This window comes from Oryctolagus cuniculus, chromosome 6 (assembly GCF_964237555.1).
Source record: "Oryctolagus cuniculus chromosome 6, mOryCun1.1, whole genome shotgun sequence".
Classification (NCBI taxonomy): domain Eukaryota; kingdom Metazoa; phylum Chordata; class Mammalia; order Lagomorpha; family Leporidae; genus Oryctolagus; species Oryctolagus cuniculus.
This window is the reverse complement of record NC_091437.1, coordinates 98,600,784-98,618,455: the sequence shown is the minus strand read 5'-3', so window position 1 is coordinate 98,618,455 and position 17,672 is coordinate 98,600,784. Positions and strand designations below refer to the sequence as shown.

The window sequence follows — 17,672 nt, the reverse complement described above, 5'->3', positions numbered from 1 at the left end:
TTCCAGTATGTGCATTAGCAGGAGGCTGGGATCAGATGTTGAGCCAGGACTTGAACCCAGGCTCCAGTATGGGATGTGGGCATCCCAAGTGGTATCTTAACTGTTGTACCAAATTCTGGGCCCAAGTTTTGTTTTTTTCTTTATATCAATCTGTTAAAAAGAAAATTTGGTTTGTTATTGCTTATAGATGACTCTGTATGTTATAACTGCATTAACAAATGTCTTATGTAGTTATACATTAAGACCATAAATCAAGTCATTATTTCATGTCAAAATAGTATTATTAATGAATTAGAAAATTCATTTTTATTTTTACATGTCTTTTTTCTTATATTTCACCTATTTGAAAGGCAGAGAGTGAAAAAGCACATGCATATGCATATGAGATAGAAAGACAAAGAGGGAGAGAGGGAGGGAGGGAGAGAAAGACATACACATATACAAACTCCATTAGCTGGTTCATTCCCCAAATAATTGCAACAGCCAGACTGACCAAGAACCTGGAACTCCATCTGGGTTTCCATCATGAGTGACAGGGACCTAAGAACTTGAGCTATCACCTCCTGCCTCCCAGGGTACAGATTAACATGGAGGTATAATAGGGAGTGGAGGCAGGACTTGAACCCAGGCAATTAGTAGGTGATGTGGGTGACATAAGTGGCATCTTAACTGCTGTGTCAAATGACGCCCCAGAAAATTTATTTTTATGTTGTGTCTTACAGGGTTGAGATCAGGCAGACACAGAATAGTTTAATATTTTTTCTCTTACCAGGCTTTAATTTTTTATTGGAACAGAATTTAGGGGTATGAATATTGAAAGTGGCAAGGGTCAACAAATTTACATCTTATTAAAATAAAAAGATTCTTAAAGAATACAATGATAGGATATAATTTCACTCTTATGGCACAAAACCTCCTATTAAATGACTCACAGAAAAATAATGCTTTAAACCAAAATTTTAAGACCAGTAAGTTTCAAAAAAATGTAGCGTTCAAAATACTTAATTGTCCTTTTATCAACTTTCACAAACTCATTCAGTCTTCGCAGTCTGAGCAAATCATTTTTAGCTTCTTCATAGTTCTCCATCTGTCTTTCAGCATGACACTTGTTCGGTTGTTGAATTTATAATGCAACAGTATTTTAGACCAGCTTCCCTCTCCATATTTCCTCACGCCAGATCTCAAATTCTTGTCTTCTTCCCAAAGCCATGCCTTTTGATAAAATGTAGAATAGTTACTCAGAGACTTAAATTCTTAAAAAAAGACATATCTACTATAAATGCAACAATTTTTTTAAATCAAAATAATGCTTACAATTTAAGAAACAGTTTAAGAATGATGCAAGAATTTATACATTTCTTATTTTTGTAAGATTTTACTTATAATATTAAGGGTCATTACTATTATTGTTCATTTTATATAAGCTACAAAGCTTTAGCATGCTACTTTTCATTAACTGATACAAAATCAAGAGATGTAAATTTTGCTTATGTGTGGTGATTCAGTAAAAGTACTTCAATAATGGGTTATGTCTGGGGTCATATATCTTTGAAAATGTTATGAAAGCTATGGATCCATCCCACAGAAAACTGTATCTAAAATTTTCCATAAAATTTTGGGGATCATCTCAATTCCCCTTAAAAAGCTTATCAATTCCATGGCCTTCAAGTTAGAAATTACAGGTTAAAAAGCAGTCTTCATATAAATTTCATACATGTATATGGAAATATTTTATTTTTAATTAAGCTATAATTACTTTTTTTTTATTTTGACAGGCAGAGTGGACAGTGAGAGAGAGAGAGAAAGAGAAAGGTCTTCCTTTGCTGTTGGTTCACCCTCCAATGGCCGCCACGGCCGGCGCGCTGCAGCCAGCGCACCGTGCTGATCCGAAGGCAGGAGCCAGGTGCTTCTCCTGGTCTCCCATGGGGTGCAGGGCCCAAGCACTTGGGCCATCCTCCACTGTACTCCCGGACCACAGCAGAGAGCTGGCCTGGAAGAGGGGCAACCGGGACAGAATCTGGTGCCCCGACTGGGACTAGAACCCGGTGTGCCAGTGCCGCAAGGCAGAGGATTAGCCTAGTGAGCCACAGCGCCGGCTCAGCTATAATTACTTTTAATAGAAAACAGATGATATCTTATAATCTATATCACTTCTCTCAAGAAATAACAAATTCTTTGCTCAGATCCTAAGTAGGTTATTGCTCAATCCTATGTGGGTTACTGGATGCAATTAAGTTTTAGCATTACTTTCTAGAGGATCACCTCCAACAGAGGTCAGCAATCTACTGCCCAAGGCTGTTTTACTATAGCCCAGAAGCTAAGAATCATTGTTATACTTTTACAAGTCAAATTAAAAAAAAAGTCCAACTGTATATGTATCACAAATATTCAGTCTGGCCCTTTACAGATAAAGTGTACGTGCCCTCTTTCTTTTAAGAAAGTAGTATAATTCATTTTATCTTCTAATGAAAAATATTTTAGCTTGATATATTGTTACTTTGTGGTTAATTATACCATGACTATTTTGTTTCATTTAAGTATGTTTAGTCTTTGCTTAATTTCATACAGGCTTGAAAAACAAAATCATATGACAAAGAATCATATGACAAAGAACCAGCAATCTTATAACAAAGAAACCATAATCTTTAAAAGTTCAAAGCATAAAGAGGCATATTGGTCACTGGTCCAATTTTTACTTCTATAAATGAAACTGAGTGAACAGACACAATTGGCCTATTAGTGGCATATCAAAAAGAAAACATTAGACAACAAAATCGCATTGTCTACTCCTGTGCTTAAAACTTTTCACTTCTTTGATAAACTGGATTCCATTAACTATGACACATAGCTAAGAAAGAGTTTAAGATGACATATTTCAGGAAAGAAAATATATAAAACCCATGTCCTTTGATTATATTCTATCTTTTGGTTAACCTGAAAGATGAAAAATAAAATCAAGGGGCAGCCATTGTCCTGCATCACGTTAAACAGCCACTTGGGATACCCACATCTCATTCTGCGTGTCTGGTTTGAGTCCTGGCTACTCTGCTTCCAATTCAACTTTATGTCTGGGAAGGAAGCAAGGTGAAGGCTCAAGTGTTTATACCCCTGCCACACAGGTGGGAGACTTGAATAGAGTTCTGGGCTCCTGGCCCTGACTATTGCAGGCATTTGAGAAGTGAATCAGTAGATGGAAGATCTGTCACTTTCCCTTTCAAATAAATAAGTATATGAATAAACAAATCTTTAAAAAGATTGATAACATTTAAAGCAAAAGAAAATACTGTTACAGTACTTTCCATTACAATTCAGTAAATTTCTCATTGCTGAAAGGCATTCAGTTTTCTCCCTTAAGAGAATAAACTTAGAAAAAGGAACACTAATCTTTAAATTGTGATGAGACAGGTAGAAACATGACTGTTTAACAAATGCAGTAAGGAGAAAACTGTCCAATTAGGCATGGAACTCTATAATTAAAAAACTTAAAGAACCACAAATTTCAAATCAAAATAAAATTAAGTCTGTCATTTATCTTTTTTTTTTAAGATTTATTTGAAAGGCAGAGTTACACACAGAGAGAGGGTCTTCTGTCTGCTGGTTCACTCCCTAAATGGCCTCAATGGCTAGAGCTGGGCCGATCTGAAACCAGCTGCCAGGAGCTTCTTCCGGGTCTCCCATGTGGGTGCAGGAGCCCGGGTGCAGGAGGCCAAGCACTTAGGCCATCTTCCACTGCTTTCCCAGGCTATAAGCAGTGAGCTGGATTGGAATAGGGCAGCCATATGGGATGCCTGCACCACAGGCAGAGGCTTAGCCTACTATGCCATAGAACTGGCCCGTCTTCTATCTTCTGAAACAAGTGTCCCACCAAAAAGCCAAGAGCAGAAAGCCAAAAGAAAACAAACAACAACAACAAAAAAATCTAAACACCTATGACAGTCACAGCATTTTTTCTGGCATAGAAAAACTGTAATAGATATCACCTATATTCTATAGATTATGTGGTGGATATCCTATGTTTTGTTTTGAATACAAAAGACAGAAACTGTTTTCTTAATAAGTATTTATAAATAACACTTGAAGTCTCATTTGGACTATTACAAGGAAAGATCCATTATGTCTGAGGCAGATTCCTGGTTTTCAGTCTGACAAGTGAAGTGCTTGGAAATCATTACTCCTGTTTCCACAAGAAGAAAGTTGAGTAGGGGCGTGCATTGGCATCATGGTTAAGGTGCTGCTTGAGATGTCTGCATCTTGTATCAGTGTGACTGGGTTTGAGCTCCAGCTCTGCTGGATTCCAGCTTCCTATTAATGTACAGACCATAGCTCAAACTCTTATGTCCCTGCCACCTATGTGGGAGACCTGGATTAAGATCCTAGCTCCTGGCTTCAGCTTGGCCCACCTCTGTGTGTTGCAGGCATTTGGAGAGTGAATCAGCAGATGGAAGATCATTGTCTTTCTCTCTTTCAAATAAAAAAAATTTTTTTTAAATTAAAAGCTGAACGGAAAATCAGTGGCTCTTCTAAGATTCATAAGAGAATTAATGGCAGTGAAAGCTGCTGTCCTGAAAACTAGATAGTTGGATATAAGAATCACAGGAATTACTGGGACAGGCCAGAACAGAAGCTCACAGCAGGTACCAATAGTGGTGGGAACAGTTAATGTGACTGATGAACTGATAAAGCACAACGTGGATGAGCCTGAGAGTTAAAAACACCAGGGCCTAGTCTTAGTGGGCTCACACATCATTTTGAGTTTTAACTGCAGGAGCCCCACTAGATTTTTAGGGTGAAAATTAGACAAAAATCCTCTGCTGTTCTAACTAGGGGAGGACAAAAGCAGCAATTTTGAAATACTCTCCATTTTCAAATACCCTCAGAGTATTCTCTTCTCCTTAACAAATGCCTGTCCTCAAAAATAACTGAATTTGGAGCAGGTGTTTAGCTTAGCCTTTCAGACACCTGCATCTCACAACAGAGTGCCTGAGTTTGATTCTGGCTCCTTACTACAGGTTTCTGCTAATGCAGATCCTGGGAGTCACCAATGATGTCTCAAGTAATTGGGTTTCCGGCTGGCGCCGTAGCTCACTAGGCTAATCCTCTGCCTGTGGCGCCAGCACCCTGGGTTCTAGTCCCAGATGGGGCACCGGATTCTGTCCTGGTTGGCCCTCTTCCAGGCCAGCTCTCTGCTGTGGCCTGGGAGTGCAGTGGAGGATGGCCCAAGTGCTTGGGCCCTGCACCCGCATGGGAGACCAGGAGGAAGCACCTGGCTCCTGGCTTCGGATCGGCACAGCGCACCATTTGCGGGGTGAACCAACGGCAAAGGAAGACCTTTCTGCCTGTCTCTCTCTCTCTCACTGTCTAACTCTTCCTGTCAAAAATAATAAAATTAATTGGGTTTCCACCACCCACCTGGGAAGACACCTGGGCTGCACTCCTGGCTCCTGGCCAGCCCTGGACATTGTGGACATTTGGGCAGTGAACCAGTGGATGGCAAAATTTTTTTTTAAAGATTTATTTTATTTATTTGAAAAAGTTACAGAAAAAGGTAGAGACAGAGAGAGGTCTTCCATCCTCTGGTTCAATCCCTAGATGGCTGCAACAGCCGGAGCTGTGACAATCCAAAGCCAGGAGCTAGGAGCTTCTTCTGGGTCTCCCATGCGGGTGCAGGGGCCCAAGGACTTGGGCCATCTTCTACTGCTTTCCCAGGCCATAGCAGAGAGCTGGATCAGAAGAAGAGCAGCTGGGACCAGCACTGGTGCCCATATCGGATGCCAGTGCTTCAAGCCAGGGCATTAACCTGCTGCGCCACAGCGCCGGCCCACAAATGTCTTTCAAAGAAAAATAAAACAAACTTAAAACTGACTTGTGCCAGTGCCTAACCAACCTATGGAAATAGACAACTCAAGCCCATTCTAGTCTTCCTGTCTCACCCACAGGGTAGTTGTGGCAGCGGGGTGGGGTTGTAGATGATGGCAGTTAGGCAGGTCACAGCCCAGGTTCACAAAAAAGAATGAGATCTATACACAGCATGTTTCCCCATCCTCCACCTGACAACCATATCAATCACGGGATTACAGCAGAAAGAGCTGCCTCAGACTCTGAGAAGTTCCTAGGGAAACCCAAAGACAGTAAGAGACAAAAACAAGGACAATAGAAGAATAGCCTCTGATATTTACAACTGCGACAAACACAGTGTAATTCATAAAGATAAACATAAGATCTTATACTTTTTAAAGGCCCTTTTACCTCAGTTCCTTTCACCCCACTCATCATGTTCAGCTATAAACAAAAAATAACAAGCATGCTAAGCTGCTAAAAATAGTCTAAAGATACAAAGTAAGCATTAGAACCACATTCACAGCAGATGATAGACATTTTGGAACTGTCAGATTTGGAATTTAAAATGAGTATGATTATAATGCTAAGGGCTCTAATGCAAACAGTGGACAATGTGCAAGAAAACATGGGTTAAAAAAAAACAAAGAGAGACAGAGGAAATGCTGTAAATCACCAACACACTAAAAGAAATGAACAATGCCTTTGAGGGATCATCAGTAGACTAGACCCAGTTGAGGAAGAATCAATGAGCTTGAAAATGTTGAGACTTCCCCACAGCAAAAAGTAAAGAGAAAAAATGATGAAAAAAAGAAAGGAAGGTATAAGAGCTGTGGAACAATTATAAAAGGCATCGCATATGAGTGTAATGGGAATATCATAAGAAAGAAACAAAAGATCTGAATTAATAATGGCTGAGAATTTTCCAGAATTAGTGACAGACAACCATAAATCTAGGAAGCTCTGAGAATATCAAGTAAGATAAATGCCAAAAAATGTACACCTACACATGTCATATTCAAGCAGCAAAAAATTAAGCACAAAAAATACACAAGACTTGCTGCATATAGTGGTAGAAGGTTGGTATTTTTCCCTTTCTTCTTTGGGAATTCATCCACAAACAACATGAAGGGAAATAAAATCTCTAAACCCTGAAAAACACGGAAAAATCTGAACGATAATAGAGATTGAAGGGGTGTATTAATCAGTGCAAATTAAAAAAGAATATGTGAAGAAACAGGGCACAGTCAGCTTGCCTAGAGTTCTCAGACAGCCTGTTTCGAAGAATGAAACACACTCCTGGTCTCCAACAGCAGGTGCTCCCCTCAACCTACTACGGCTTCAGAGATGACAGGACCAAAAGTGAAATCTCACAGATGATCATCTTATTACAATTTTCTCATCAAATACTATTATCAAAGTATAGAAGAATAGTATTTAAATTGTATTTAAATTCCTGGGGCTGGTGCTGTGGTGTAGTGGGCTAAAACTCCTGCCTGTGGCACCAGCATCCTATAAGGGCACTGGTTTTGAGTCCCAGCTGCTCTCTCCTGATCCAGCTCTCTAATATAGCCTGGGAAAGCAGTAGAAGATGGCCCAAGTGCTTGGGCCTCTGCACCTACATGAGACCCAGAAGAAGCTCCTGGCTCCTGGCTTTGGATTGGGCCAGCTCTGGCTGCTGTGGCCATTAGGGGAGTGAAACAGCGGATAGAAGACCACTCTCTGTCTCTCCCTCTCTCTGTAACTCTACCTATCAAAATAAATAAATACTAAAAAAATAATAAATTAGATTCCTTTTAGGAAGATTTGAACCCAAAGGCGTGTAATGTGGACTTAAGTTCCACTTTATATCGATGAAGTAACTTTATAACTTTAATGCCCAAGAGCATTATTCACATAATAAAAACAAATACCTGTTTTTTCCTAGGTCGTCGTTTTTTGTAAGTTACTGGTTGAGTCTCTGGAACACGTGTTCTGTTTGTTTCAGTGGTTCTTCTGCTTTCTGTTTTCTCTCTCTCACCTAAAAGTTGAAATACTGGCATCAGGAATTGCTTCACATTAAAGAAAAATGAAGAATTATATTTTTAAAGCTCATCATGAAATTCCTTTTTATTTTTTAGCTAATCATAAGAAAAAAAGTCTTTAATTTTTTTCTTTCAAATCTGGAAGCAATATGGCACAAAGATCACAGCTGTTGAAGACCAGAGGAGGGATATTTTAAGTCTGATTCTTTTATGTGTCTTTTAAAAAGTCATCTTAACTCCCTGAAACTATCTTTTCATAAAAAAAGGGAAAATATTTCTTATGATAACATTTATGGGAACGCAACACAACATAAATATAACCCTTTTCTCACTTCTTTAAATTTCATAGTAAATTTAGTAAGACAAGAAATAAAAGTATCTATAACTGAAAAGAAATAAGAAATGTAGCTGTTAAAAGACAGAAAGCGATAAAGAATCTACAAATAAAAGAGCTTATCAAGATAGTTGGACATAAGATCAATATGTGATAAACAACAGGATTTCTAAATATTAGCAGCAATTAAATAATTAAAACTGAAATATACTACATATAATAGCAACAAAAATACAACAATCTTAGGAATAACCCTAGTACAGCTGGTACAAGATGTATATGCAATAAATTGTTAACTTTTAATACATTAATAAATGTTAAGGAAGATTTACTATATATATTTGTGTATATGTATAAACACGTGAGAGAAATATATCTTGTATATACATAAGAAGATTTAATATAATTGTGTCAGTTCTGAAATGACCTAATGCAATTTCAAAAAAATTTCAGCAGAATTATTTGTATAATTTAAGATTCTAAAATTCTGCATTAGGAGAGGTACTCCACCTTGAACTCTAAGCACTCTTAAAGTTCTTGCTGAAAAATCAAGGCTTATTCATCATCTCTTGATACTGCACATTTTTAGTGAGTTGATAAGCAACCAAGTGGGTCAAGGATATCACAACATGATCAACTGCTTTCTACTGGAGGAGGATACTGTCTTCCCATCTACTACAGTGTTTTATAATTCACTCAAAAAGTGCTAAAGCTGGCCCTTGCTTCTGAGTGTCTCAGCTGAAATACAAACAGCCTACTTTCTGCATACCATCTATTTAGACCCACTGTATTGCTCATGGACTTTGGGGCAGGGGAAAACAACCACACCCGTGCTGATGCCATGCTCCTTGTTATAGTGCAATAAACTGTCTTACTTACTTGGACTAACAAAGTCTACCTTTGGCACCTAGGGGGTGGTAGAAGGTTTACTGCTTATAATCTTCTATTGGCTGAGTCTTTTTCATGACAATATGGAAGCCCGAAACACCAAGAATATTTAAGGTACCATTGAAAAACAGTGTGATTGCCCTACCACATACTGGATTATTACAAAACTACAGTAATTGAGACAATATGGTATTACTGCATGAAGAGACCGAGAGACCTAAACACTACATATTTGTTGTGATCTAGTCAGGAAAAAGAAAACCATACTAGCTATGAATGGAAAGACTGTACACATTGGGAGAATTGCTTAAATGGGTGCTGCAGGACTAAAAAAGGAAATGATAAATTAACATACTGATAGGCAAATTCATAATTATAGTTGGAGATTTCAACTATTGTCATAATAATTAATAAGTCAGCAAGAAACAAGCAAGGATACAGAACACTTGAATGGCACTAAAAAAACCTGACCAAATTGAAATTTTAAAATACTCCATTCAACAAAAGCAGAGCAGCTGGCACTATGGCATGGGGGTTAAACTGTTGCTTGTGATGCCAGTGTCCCATATTGGAGTACCACTTCATGTTCTGGAAGCTGTTTCCAATCCAGCTCCCTGCTAATGTGCCTGGAAGGCACTTGGGCCACTGCCACCCAAATGGGAGATCAGAATGGAGATTCTGCCTGTTGTAGCCATTTGGGGAGAAAAACCAGCAGATGGAAGATCTCTCTCTCTTTGTCGCTCTTTCAAAAAAATAAATACATCTTAAAAAAAAAACTCAAAATAAACAAATACATTCTTCTCAATTGCATATCAACAGATACTAAAACAGATCATACTCTAAGCCATAAAATAAATGTTAGAAAGAAAAATTCTAGTAACCATATTCTAAGACTGAAACAGAACAAAACTGGAAATTATGTTAGATACCTGGAATATCCTTAAATATTTGGAATTTAAACAAGTGCAAAAATTCATGGACTACAACTAAAATAGTGATTAGAAATGAATTTATAATATTAAATGAAATATTAGGCATCTTTGAAGAAAAAGCAACTCATATATACAGACAAAAAGTCAAGTTGGGGCCAGTGAGATGGTACAGCAGGTTAAAGCTGCCACCTGCAGTGCCAGCATCTCATATGGGCGCAGTTCGGGTCCTGGCTGCTCCACTTCCAATCCAGCTCTCTGCTACGGCCTGGGAAAGCAGCACAAGGTGGACCAAGTCCTTGGGCCCCTGCACCTATGTGGGAGATCGGAAGAATTTCTTGGCTCCTGGCTTCAGATCAGCACAGTTCCGGCTGTTGCAGCCAATTGGGGAGTGAACCAGTGGATGGAAGACCTCTCTCTTTCTGCCTCTGCCTCTCTGTAACTCTGCCTTTCAAATAAATAAATAAATCTTAGGGGAAAAAAAAAAGTCAAGTTAAGGGGCCATTGTTGTGGCTAGTAGCAATGCCAACATCTCATATGGCCACCGGCTCCACTTCCAACCCAGCTACATGTTAATTCACCTGGGAAAGCAGTGGAAGATGGTCCAAGTGCCTGAGTCCCTGTACCCCGTGTGGAAGACCTGGATGGAGTACCTAGATCCTGGCTTTGGCCTGGTCCAGCCCTAGTTGATGCAGTCATTTGAGGAGTAAAGTAGAAAATGGAATCTCTCTTGTCTTTCTCTAACTCTTTCAAATCAATCTTAAAAAAAAAAGTTAATGACAGTCAAAATCAGAAAATGAAGGAGTGCTTGCAAAACTGAGAAAGATGTATATTCTAAAAAGTACTAAATTTGTCAAATTTCTTTTTAATCCAAAAGAAATAGATATTCTTGGGCATGTAAAATTTTAGAAATCATAGTATCTACAAGACATTTTCTTGGAAAAAAAATCTAGCCAAAACAATAAATAAATCAAAAGGGAGAGAAATGAGGGAACTACCAGAGGACTAGAGATAAATGCTTAAATCAATTTAAATAAAGATTAAACTAGTATGGGAACTATGGCTAGAAAATAATGCTCCTAATCTTTTAACATACTAAATATAACTGAGAAAAGTTGAGGATTGCCAAAAATCAATCAACAGTTTAAAGTTTAATTTTATACTTACTGATACAACCTCTCAAAGCACTTCATATTCTTTATTTTGGAAGAATCATTCCGGTTAATGATATATTTCTTGTGAAATATTTTTCTAAAATTCATTGAATCCTACAGTTTTGCTTTTAAAACAATTAAATATAGGGGGTAAGGTGACTGGCCTAGAGATTAAGATATCTTAATCTTATATTGGAGAGCCTGGGTTAAAGTTCCAGCTCTGCTTTGGATTCTAGCTTCTTGCCAAGGTGCACCCTAGCAGATAGCAGGTGATGGTTGAAGTGGTTGGGTCTCTGCCACCCATGTGGGAAAATCAGATAAAGTTCCTGGCTCTCAGCTTTGGCCCCCAGGCTCCTAGCTTCAGCTTCAACTGGAGGTTGTTAAGGACATTTGGGGAGTGAACTGGTGGACAGGAGTACACGCGCTCTCTCTCTCATTCCCTCTATTTCTTTAAAACAAATAAAATGAAAAAAAAATTAAATTAAATGTAAATGTTTTTAAAAGTAACATAGGTGACCTGGTCACATTTTTCTAAATTTTTGTTTTGTTTTCAATCTATCCATTCTCCTATTGAGGCAGTCCATCTCAGCATTTAAGGAAATGGGCTCTTATTTTGAATTCTGGTTCTGATCTGTGTATATACCGTATGACTGAGGGCATTTTCTTTATTAACTTCTTTTTGTCTCTGCTTTCCATCTAAAATACAGATTAAAAAGAATTACTGATCTCAGAAAGCTGTTTTGAGGATTAAACAAGTTTATATACAAAAGCTTTTAGCTCAAATATTAATTTTATTGAATGTTGGTGAGTTTTTCTGTGTAGAAGGAATTAGGATGATTTGTATTCTTGTAGTATTTCTGAATTACTGAATTTTTTCCTCCTAAACACATGCCAATTTTACACACAAAAAATTAGCTCTCTTCTAATTGTAATGAGAGGATATCCAAGAGAACTTAAGAAAATTGGATTTTTTTTTAGACATATACATTACTGGCATCTAACAAAATGTCAAAACAGGTCTGTCATAATACCTTATAGTCTCCACAGTCACACTCAATATCAAGTCACTCAGTAATGATGTCATGATCTTCAGCAGTTTAATTATTGATGAACTGTATAGAGTATATATAAGACTGTGTACTGTTTGAATTTTGTACTATGACATTAAAATTCCAGGAAAATTCTCACAGTATTCTAGCTTAGAATTATAATTCCTAGTCATTTTGCAGCTATAGATAAAAAAAAACAATCTGGAACTCTACCAGTGCTGGACAAATAATTTCACTGATAAAACTCAATTTTCTCATTTTTAAAATGGGAATGGCAATAATATTTGTGAATGTACATGTTTTAGAGATGCTTTTACAAATATGTTAGCTAATAGTGACATCATCAAACTGCCAGTTATGAAAAAACTTACTAGGCATCTGGCATTAAAGTTGGTACCTTATAAGTAAGGAGAAATAAAGCTAATTTCACTATAAATATTTTTAGTTTGATAAATATTTAGAGTTGGATTTATAAGGTTTAAAAATCTCTGCACTAGTACAGCATCAAGAATATAAGGTAGGGTCAGTAAGTATTTGTTAAATGAATATATACTCATTTTTAATCAAATTATAATTGAAAATAGCTAGGGACTGCCTTTAAGAATTTAATTTTTGGAAGATTTATTTATTTATTGGAAAGGCAGAGTGATGGGGTTGGGGGAGAACACTTCCATCTGTTGATTTTCCCCAAATGGCTGGACAGTCAGGTCTGGGTTACTTTAGTGTCAGAAACTCCATACTGGGCCGGCGCCGTGGCTCAATAGGCTAATCCTCCACCTTGCGGCGCCGGCACACCGGGTTCTAGTCCCGGTTGGGGCGCCGGATTCTGTCCCGGTTGCCCCTCTTCCAGGCCAGCTCTCTGCTGTGGCCCGGGAGTGCAGTGGAGGATGGCCCAAGTGCTTGGGCCCTGCACCCCATGGGAGACCAGGAAAAGCACTTGGATCCTGGCTCCTGCCATCGGATCAGCGCGGTGCGCCGGCTGCAGCGGCGGCCATTGGAGGGTGAACCAACGGCAAAGGAAGACCTTACTCTCTCTGTCTCTCTCTCTCACTGTCCACTCTGCCTGTCAAAAATAAAAAAAAAATAAATAAATAAATAAAAAAAAAAAAAAAAAAAAAAAAAAGAAACTCCATACTGGTCTCACACATAAGTGGTAGGACCTGAGTACTTGGGCTTTCTTTTGCTGCATTCCTAGGTGCAGGAAGCTGGATAGGAAGTAGAGCAGCCAAGAGTAAAATCAGCACTCTGATATGGGATGACAGTGCTGCAAGCAGAGGCTTAAACAGCTGCACTACAATGTGGGATCCTGTGTTTTTTTTTTTTTTTTTTTTGAAAAGGCAGACACAAGAATGATCATCCATCTGCTAGTTCACTCCCCAAATGCTCTAATACCCAGGACCAGGCCAAAGCCAGGAGCCCAGAACTCCATCTGAGTCTTTGTTTCACATGGGTAGAAAGGACCCAAGTAATTGAGTCATCACTGATGCCTTCTAAAGGTGTACAACAGCTAATGTTGGAATCAGAAGCAGAGCTGGGATTTGAAAATAGGCAGTCCAATATGGGATGCAGGTATTCCAAGCAGTGTCTTACCTGCTATGTCAAATCCTGCTCCTGCAATGGTTTTTTTGGATATTGCTTTTTAAACCTAGCAATATTTAAAAAAAAAAAAAGAATTATTTATTTGAAAGGCAGAGTTACAGAGAGGCAGAAAGACATCTTCCATCGGCTGGTTCACTCCCCAAATGGCCAAATGGCTGGAGCTGGGCCGATCTGAAGCCAGGGGCCAGGAGCCTCTTCCAGGTCTTCCATGTGGGTGTAGGAGCCCAAAGACTTCAGCCATCTTCCACTGCTTTCTCAGGCCATTGCAGAGAACTGGATCAGAAGTGGAGCAGCTGGGACTTGAACTGGCACTCATAAGGGAAGCTGGCACTGCAAGTGGCAGCTTTACCTGCTATATAACAGCGCTGGCTCCATCCAGCAACGTCTTTTATAAAACAAGTGAACATAAATGCAATAAGGAGGGTATACAGATTACATATATAGTCATTTCTCATTACTCATAAATTCCACTTATTTGCAAATCTATCTATCTGCTAAAATTTGTCTAAATCCAAAATCAATGCCCAGGGTACTTTTAGGGTCACTGGTGGACATGTGGCAAGCAGTGAAGAATCCTGAGTTGCTGGATGTGTATATCCCACAGCTAAGGTCAAACAAATTGACATGTCTCATTTTAGCCCTCATACTACAAACAAGTATGTTTTTCAAGGTTTACTTAGTAAATACTTTTTTTCATTTTTGTTGATTTCACTGATGAAAACTGCCCCCACCTGTTAGTACTTTCAATGAAAGAAGGCTATGATGTGCCTTATGATAAACTTACATGTGTTACACAGGCTCGAATCAGGCCTGACATAGTTGTTAGTGATTCAGTGGTAATGAGTCATCAATATATATTAAATAAATGTCTGTAAACACACATAAAATGAGGTCATTTATCGATCAGTTAACAAAAACGTTGTGCCAGCTTACAAGCACCTCTTTATTTTTCCAGTAGTAATAATTCACTATTCACTAATTCATAGTGAATTATAAATTAGTAAAATCTCTCAAAGGTTTTAGTGAACACAACTACTATAAATATCAAGAATTAATTGTATTTTTTTCAGAAAACAATCTGAAGTTGCTGAATATAGTGAAGGTAAAAAAGCAATACTCTAAGCTAGGCAGTCAGAATAGCTAACTTTCTAAATTAAACACCACCCTTAACTAATTCTTCGAAGCTGACTTAAACTCCTCATGCTTCAATTTTCTGAAGTGTGTATTTTTGTGTTATAGTGGTGAAGTCAACATTTGGTTCACTTTCAAGGACACACCAAATGCACATCTAAAACTGGAGTACTGGTACTTACTTTGAAGAGTTTCCTCTCTTTCCTCTTCTTCATCAAAGTCTTCTCTCCAGCTTCTATATTTCAGCTTAGATAAGAGATTCTTGTGAGACCTAAATAAATCATGAAAGCTTAAGATAGGTTCCTGAAAGAGTAATAAAGTTATAGGAAAAAGGTAGACAATTTATCTTATTCTGCTTTTAAATCTACTTTGGCCCACTTCATATGGTGCTCTCCTTGCTTAGTGCCCCATCTTAACCTTTGACCCAGATTTCTGTTGTCATACTTCTCTCTCTCCTACCTCCCATTTTCTTCATTTCATCCACTCAGAAATCAAGACTCTTATGGCCTTTCAACCAGACCAAGAGAAAAAATAAAAAAAAAAACCCTCAAAATACAGAGTATTAAACTTTTATTTTCTCCTATGGCTTCCATTTCCCAAGAGAAAATTCCAAAATCCCTTTACATGATGGTAGATAGCCTTGTTGATACAAGATGTGGCATAATTGTCTGATGCCTTACAAAGCTCGTATTTTATAAATGACCAAAGTAGGATTAAAAAAGCAGTTTGCAGGCCGGTGCTGCGGCTCACTAGGCTAATCCTCCGCCTTGCAGCGCTGGCACACCGGGTTCTAGTCCCGGTCGGGGCACCAGATTCTGTCCCGGTTGCCCCTCTTCCAGGCAAGCTCTCTGCTGTGGCCAGGGAGTGCAGTGGAGGATGGCCCAAGTGCTTGGGCCCTGCACCCCATGGGAGACCAGGATAAGCACCTGGCTCCTGCCATCGCATCAGCGCGGTGCGCCGGCTGCAGCGTGCCGGCCGCGGCAGCCATTGGAGGGTGAACCAACGGCAAAGGAAGACCTAAGCTTAGGCAGCTCTAATATTGCTACTGAAAAGGTGCACTGTTTTAGCTACATTTTTATTCCTATTTTTATTCCAGCGGTGGGGAATATCTGGCCCACCGGCCACATAAGATCTACCAAATCATTTGGTCAGGCCCTGTCAAGGCAACTCAGGATTCAAAATTCAGTAACTCTATAGCAGGCTAATTTTTTAAATTCATAATTTTGTATGGCCATGAATGTTACAAATATTCAAATGGTTTTGGCGGAAAAAAATGTTCTCTACCCCTTCATGGTACCAGTTAATCCCTGCTGTCCCTTCTAAAATTTTCTATTGTGCTCTCTGGAATACCATTCTCAACTTCCTTCACCAGCTCCTCTTTGCCTGGTATAAAATTTAATTCTCTTCTGATGACAATTCTTCTCTCTTTTATGGCTTTATCAAGTAGAGACTGGTTTAATCTTCCACCCTCCATAAAGGACCCTAGAGATGAATCTTTATAGTTTCTATTTCTAAATGAATGCCACTTTCAGAATCCTGCTTCCATAGAAACCTTAGCCCTTTAGGATCCATGCATCTGAGGTCTATCACCTTTTATCATTCTTCATAGCCATTCTCTTTCCATCCAAGCACTTCCCATCATTCACAGATCTTTCTGTATACTTAAGTGATACCATTATGAATTACTTCAGTGTTCTCATAGACAACCCATATTATCCTGGCCTCTCAATTCCTCATCTCCAAAAATCTCCACACCAAGTCAGCCACCCTTTCCCACATTTCTACTTGGCATCCCAGCTGCTCTATTTCTGAAATCATTCATGCAGACTTTCTGTTCTCAGAACATGTTACATTGTCTGTTACAGCATTTCTAGTAGATCAAATACTGTGTTCCAGTAATTTCATAAGACTGAAATTTGGAACACTCTTCAGAAATGCAACTCCCATCCTCTCCCTGCCCCAGCAACTTGTCTTTGTTTCTCTGACAGAAAAATAAATTACTAAACAATTGCTTTAAGTTAAAAAAAAAGTCCCTATACGAGAACTTTCAGAAAGTTCATGGAAAAGGAATTATAAGTTTATTTTGGTGTAAAAAATTTTGAAATTTATGCATATGAGGTACATCCAAAAGTTTCATGAAAATGTCTTATGAAAAAAATGTTAGCTTTTTGCACCAAAATACTTACCTTTAATTCCATTTTGCCATGAACTTTCTGAAGTACCCTTATATGTATATTCCAACAATGGGCTTATAGAAACAATATGGAATAATTCAGGATTCCAGAAGCAAGTCTCTACATCTGGAACGTCAGGGTTGAGGTAAGTGAGTCTTTTGAAATAATCTTTTAATCACACCAGTTAAATGGTAGTTACTATAATATATTTAAGTCTGCATGAATTGCTTCAAAGATTTTAAGACAGAAAAGAAAAATGTCAATTTACTTCACCTCAATAAGGATACTGTACCCTCTGAGGATTCAGTTACCGTAGACTGTTTGTCATTAACACTTTAAAAGAAGAAAAAATTTTTAAGAATATAAATAAAACTTTTCACAAGGGTAGTATTTTCCACATAGTCAAGTCATTTCAATTTATAAAAAAAATATTTGGAAAGAAACCCTGGTAATATTAGGACAAATACAGCCCATTACACATGGCTAATTTCTGCCCAGATGTGCTCAAGAGGTATGTTAAATCAAGCCTTCTCAAATAATAGTTAATACTACTAT

The 17,672-nt window shown here is 38.4% G+C and overlaps 1 protein-coding gene across 6 annotated transcripts in view; it reads right to left on the bottom strand.

Annotated features, from left to right (window-relative positions):
• Positions 1–756: 756 nt before the first annotated feature.
• TERF1 (telomeric repeat binding factor 1) overlaps positions 757–17,672 on the bottom strand; it is a 33,419-nt gene continuing 16,503 nt past the window's right edge. The window contains exons 7-11 of one of the 6 annotated variants that reach the window (XR_007918625.2): positions 17,391–17,450; positions 15,126–15,214; positions 13,804–13,858; positions 7,749–7,855; positions 757–1,212 (exon numbers count right to left, since the gene is read on the bottom strand). Coding sequence is in view for 4 of the 6 variants with exons in the window: in XM_002710633.5 (XP_002710679.2) it covers positions 1,036–1,212; positions 7,749–7,855; positions 15,126–15,214; positions 17,391–17,450 (433 nt within the window). In the remaining 2 variants the exon portion in view is untranslated. The remainder of the gene's footprint in view (positions 1,213–7,748; positions 7,856–13,803; positions 13,859–15,125; positions 15,215–17,390; positions 17,451–17,672) is intronic. The other 5 variants (XR_007918626.2, XM_002710633.5, XM_051843830.2 and 2 more) reach the window with 5 other exon arrangements.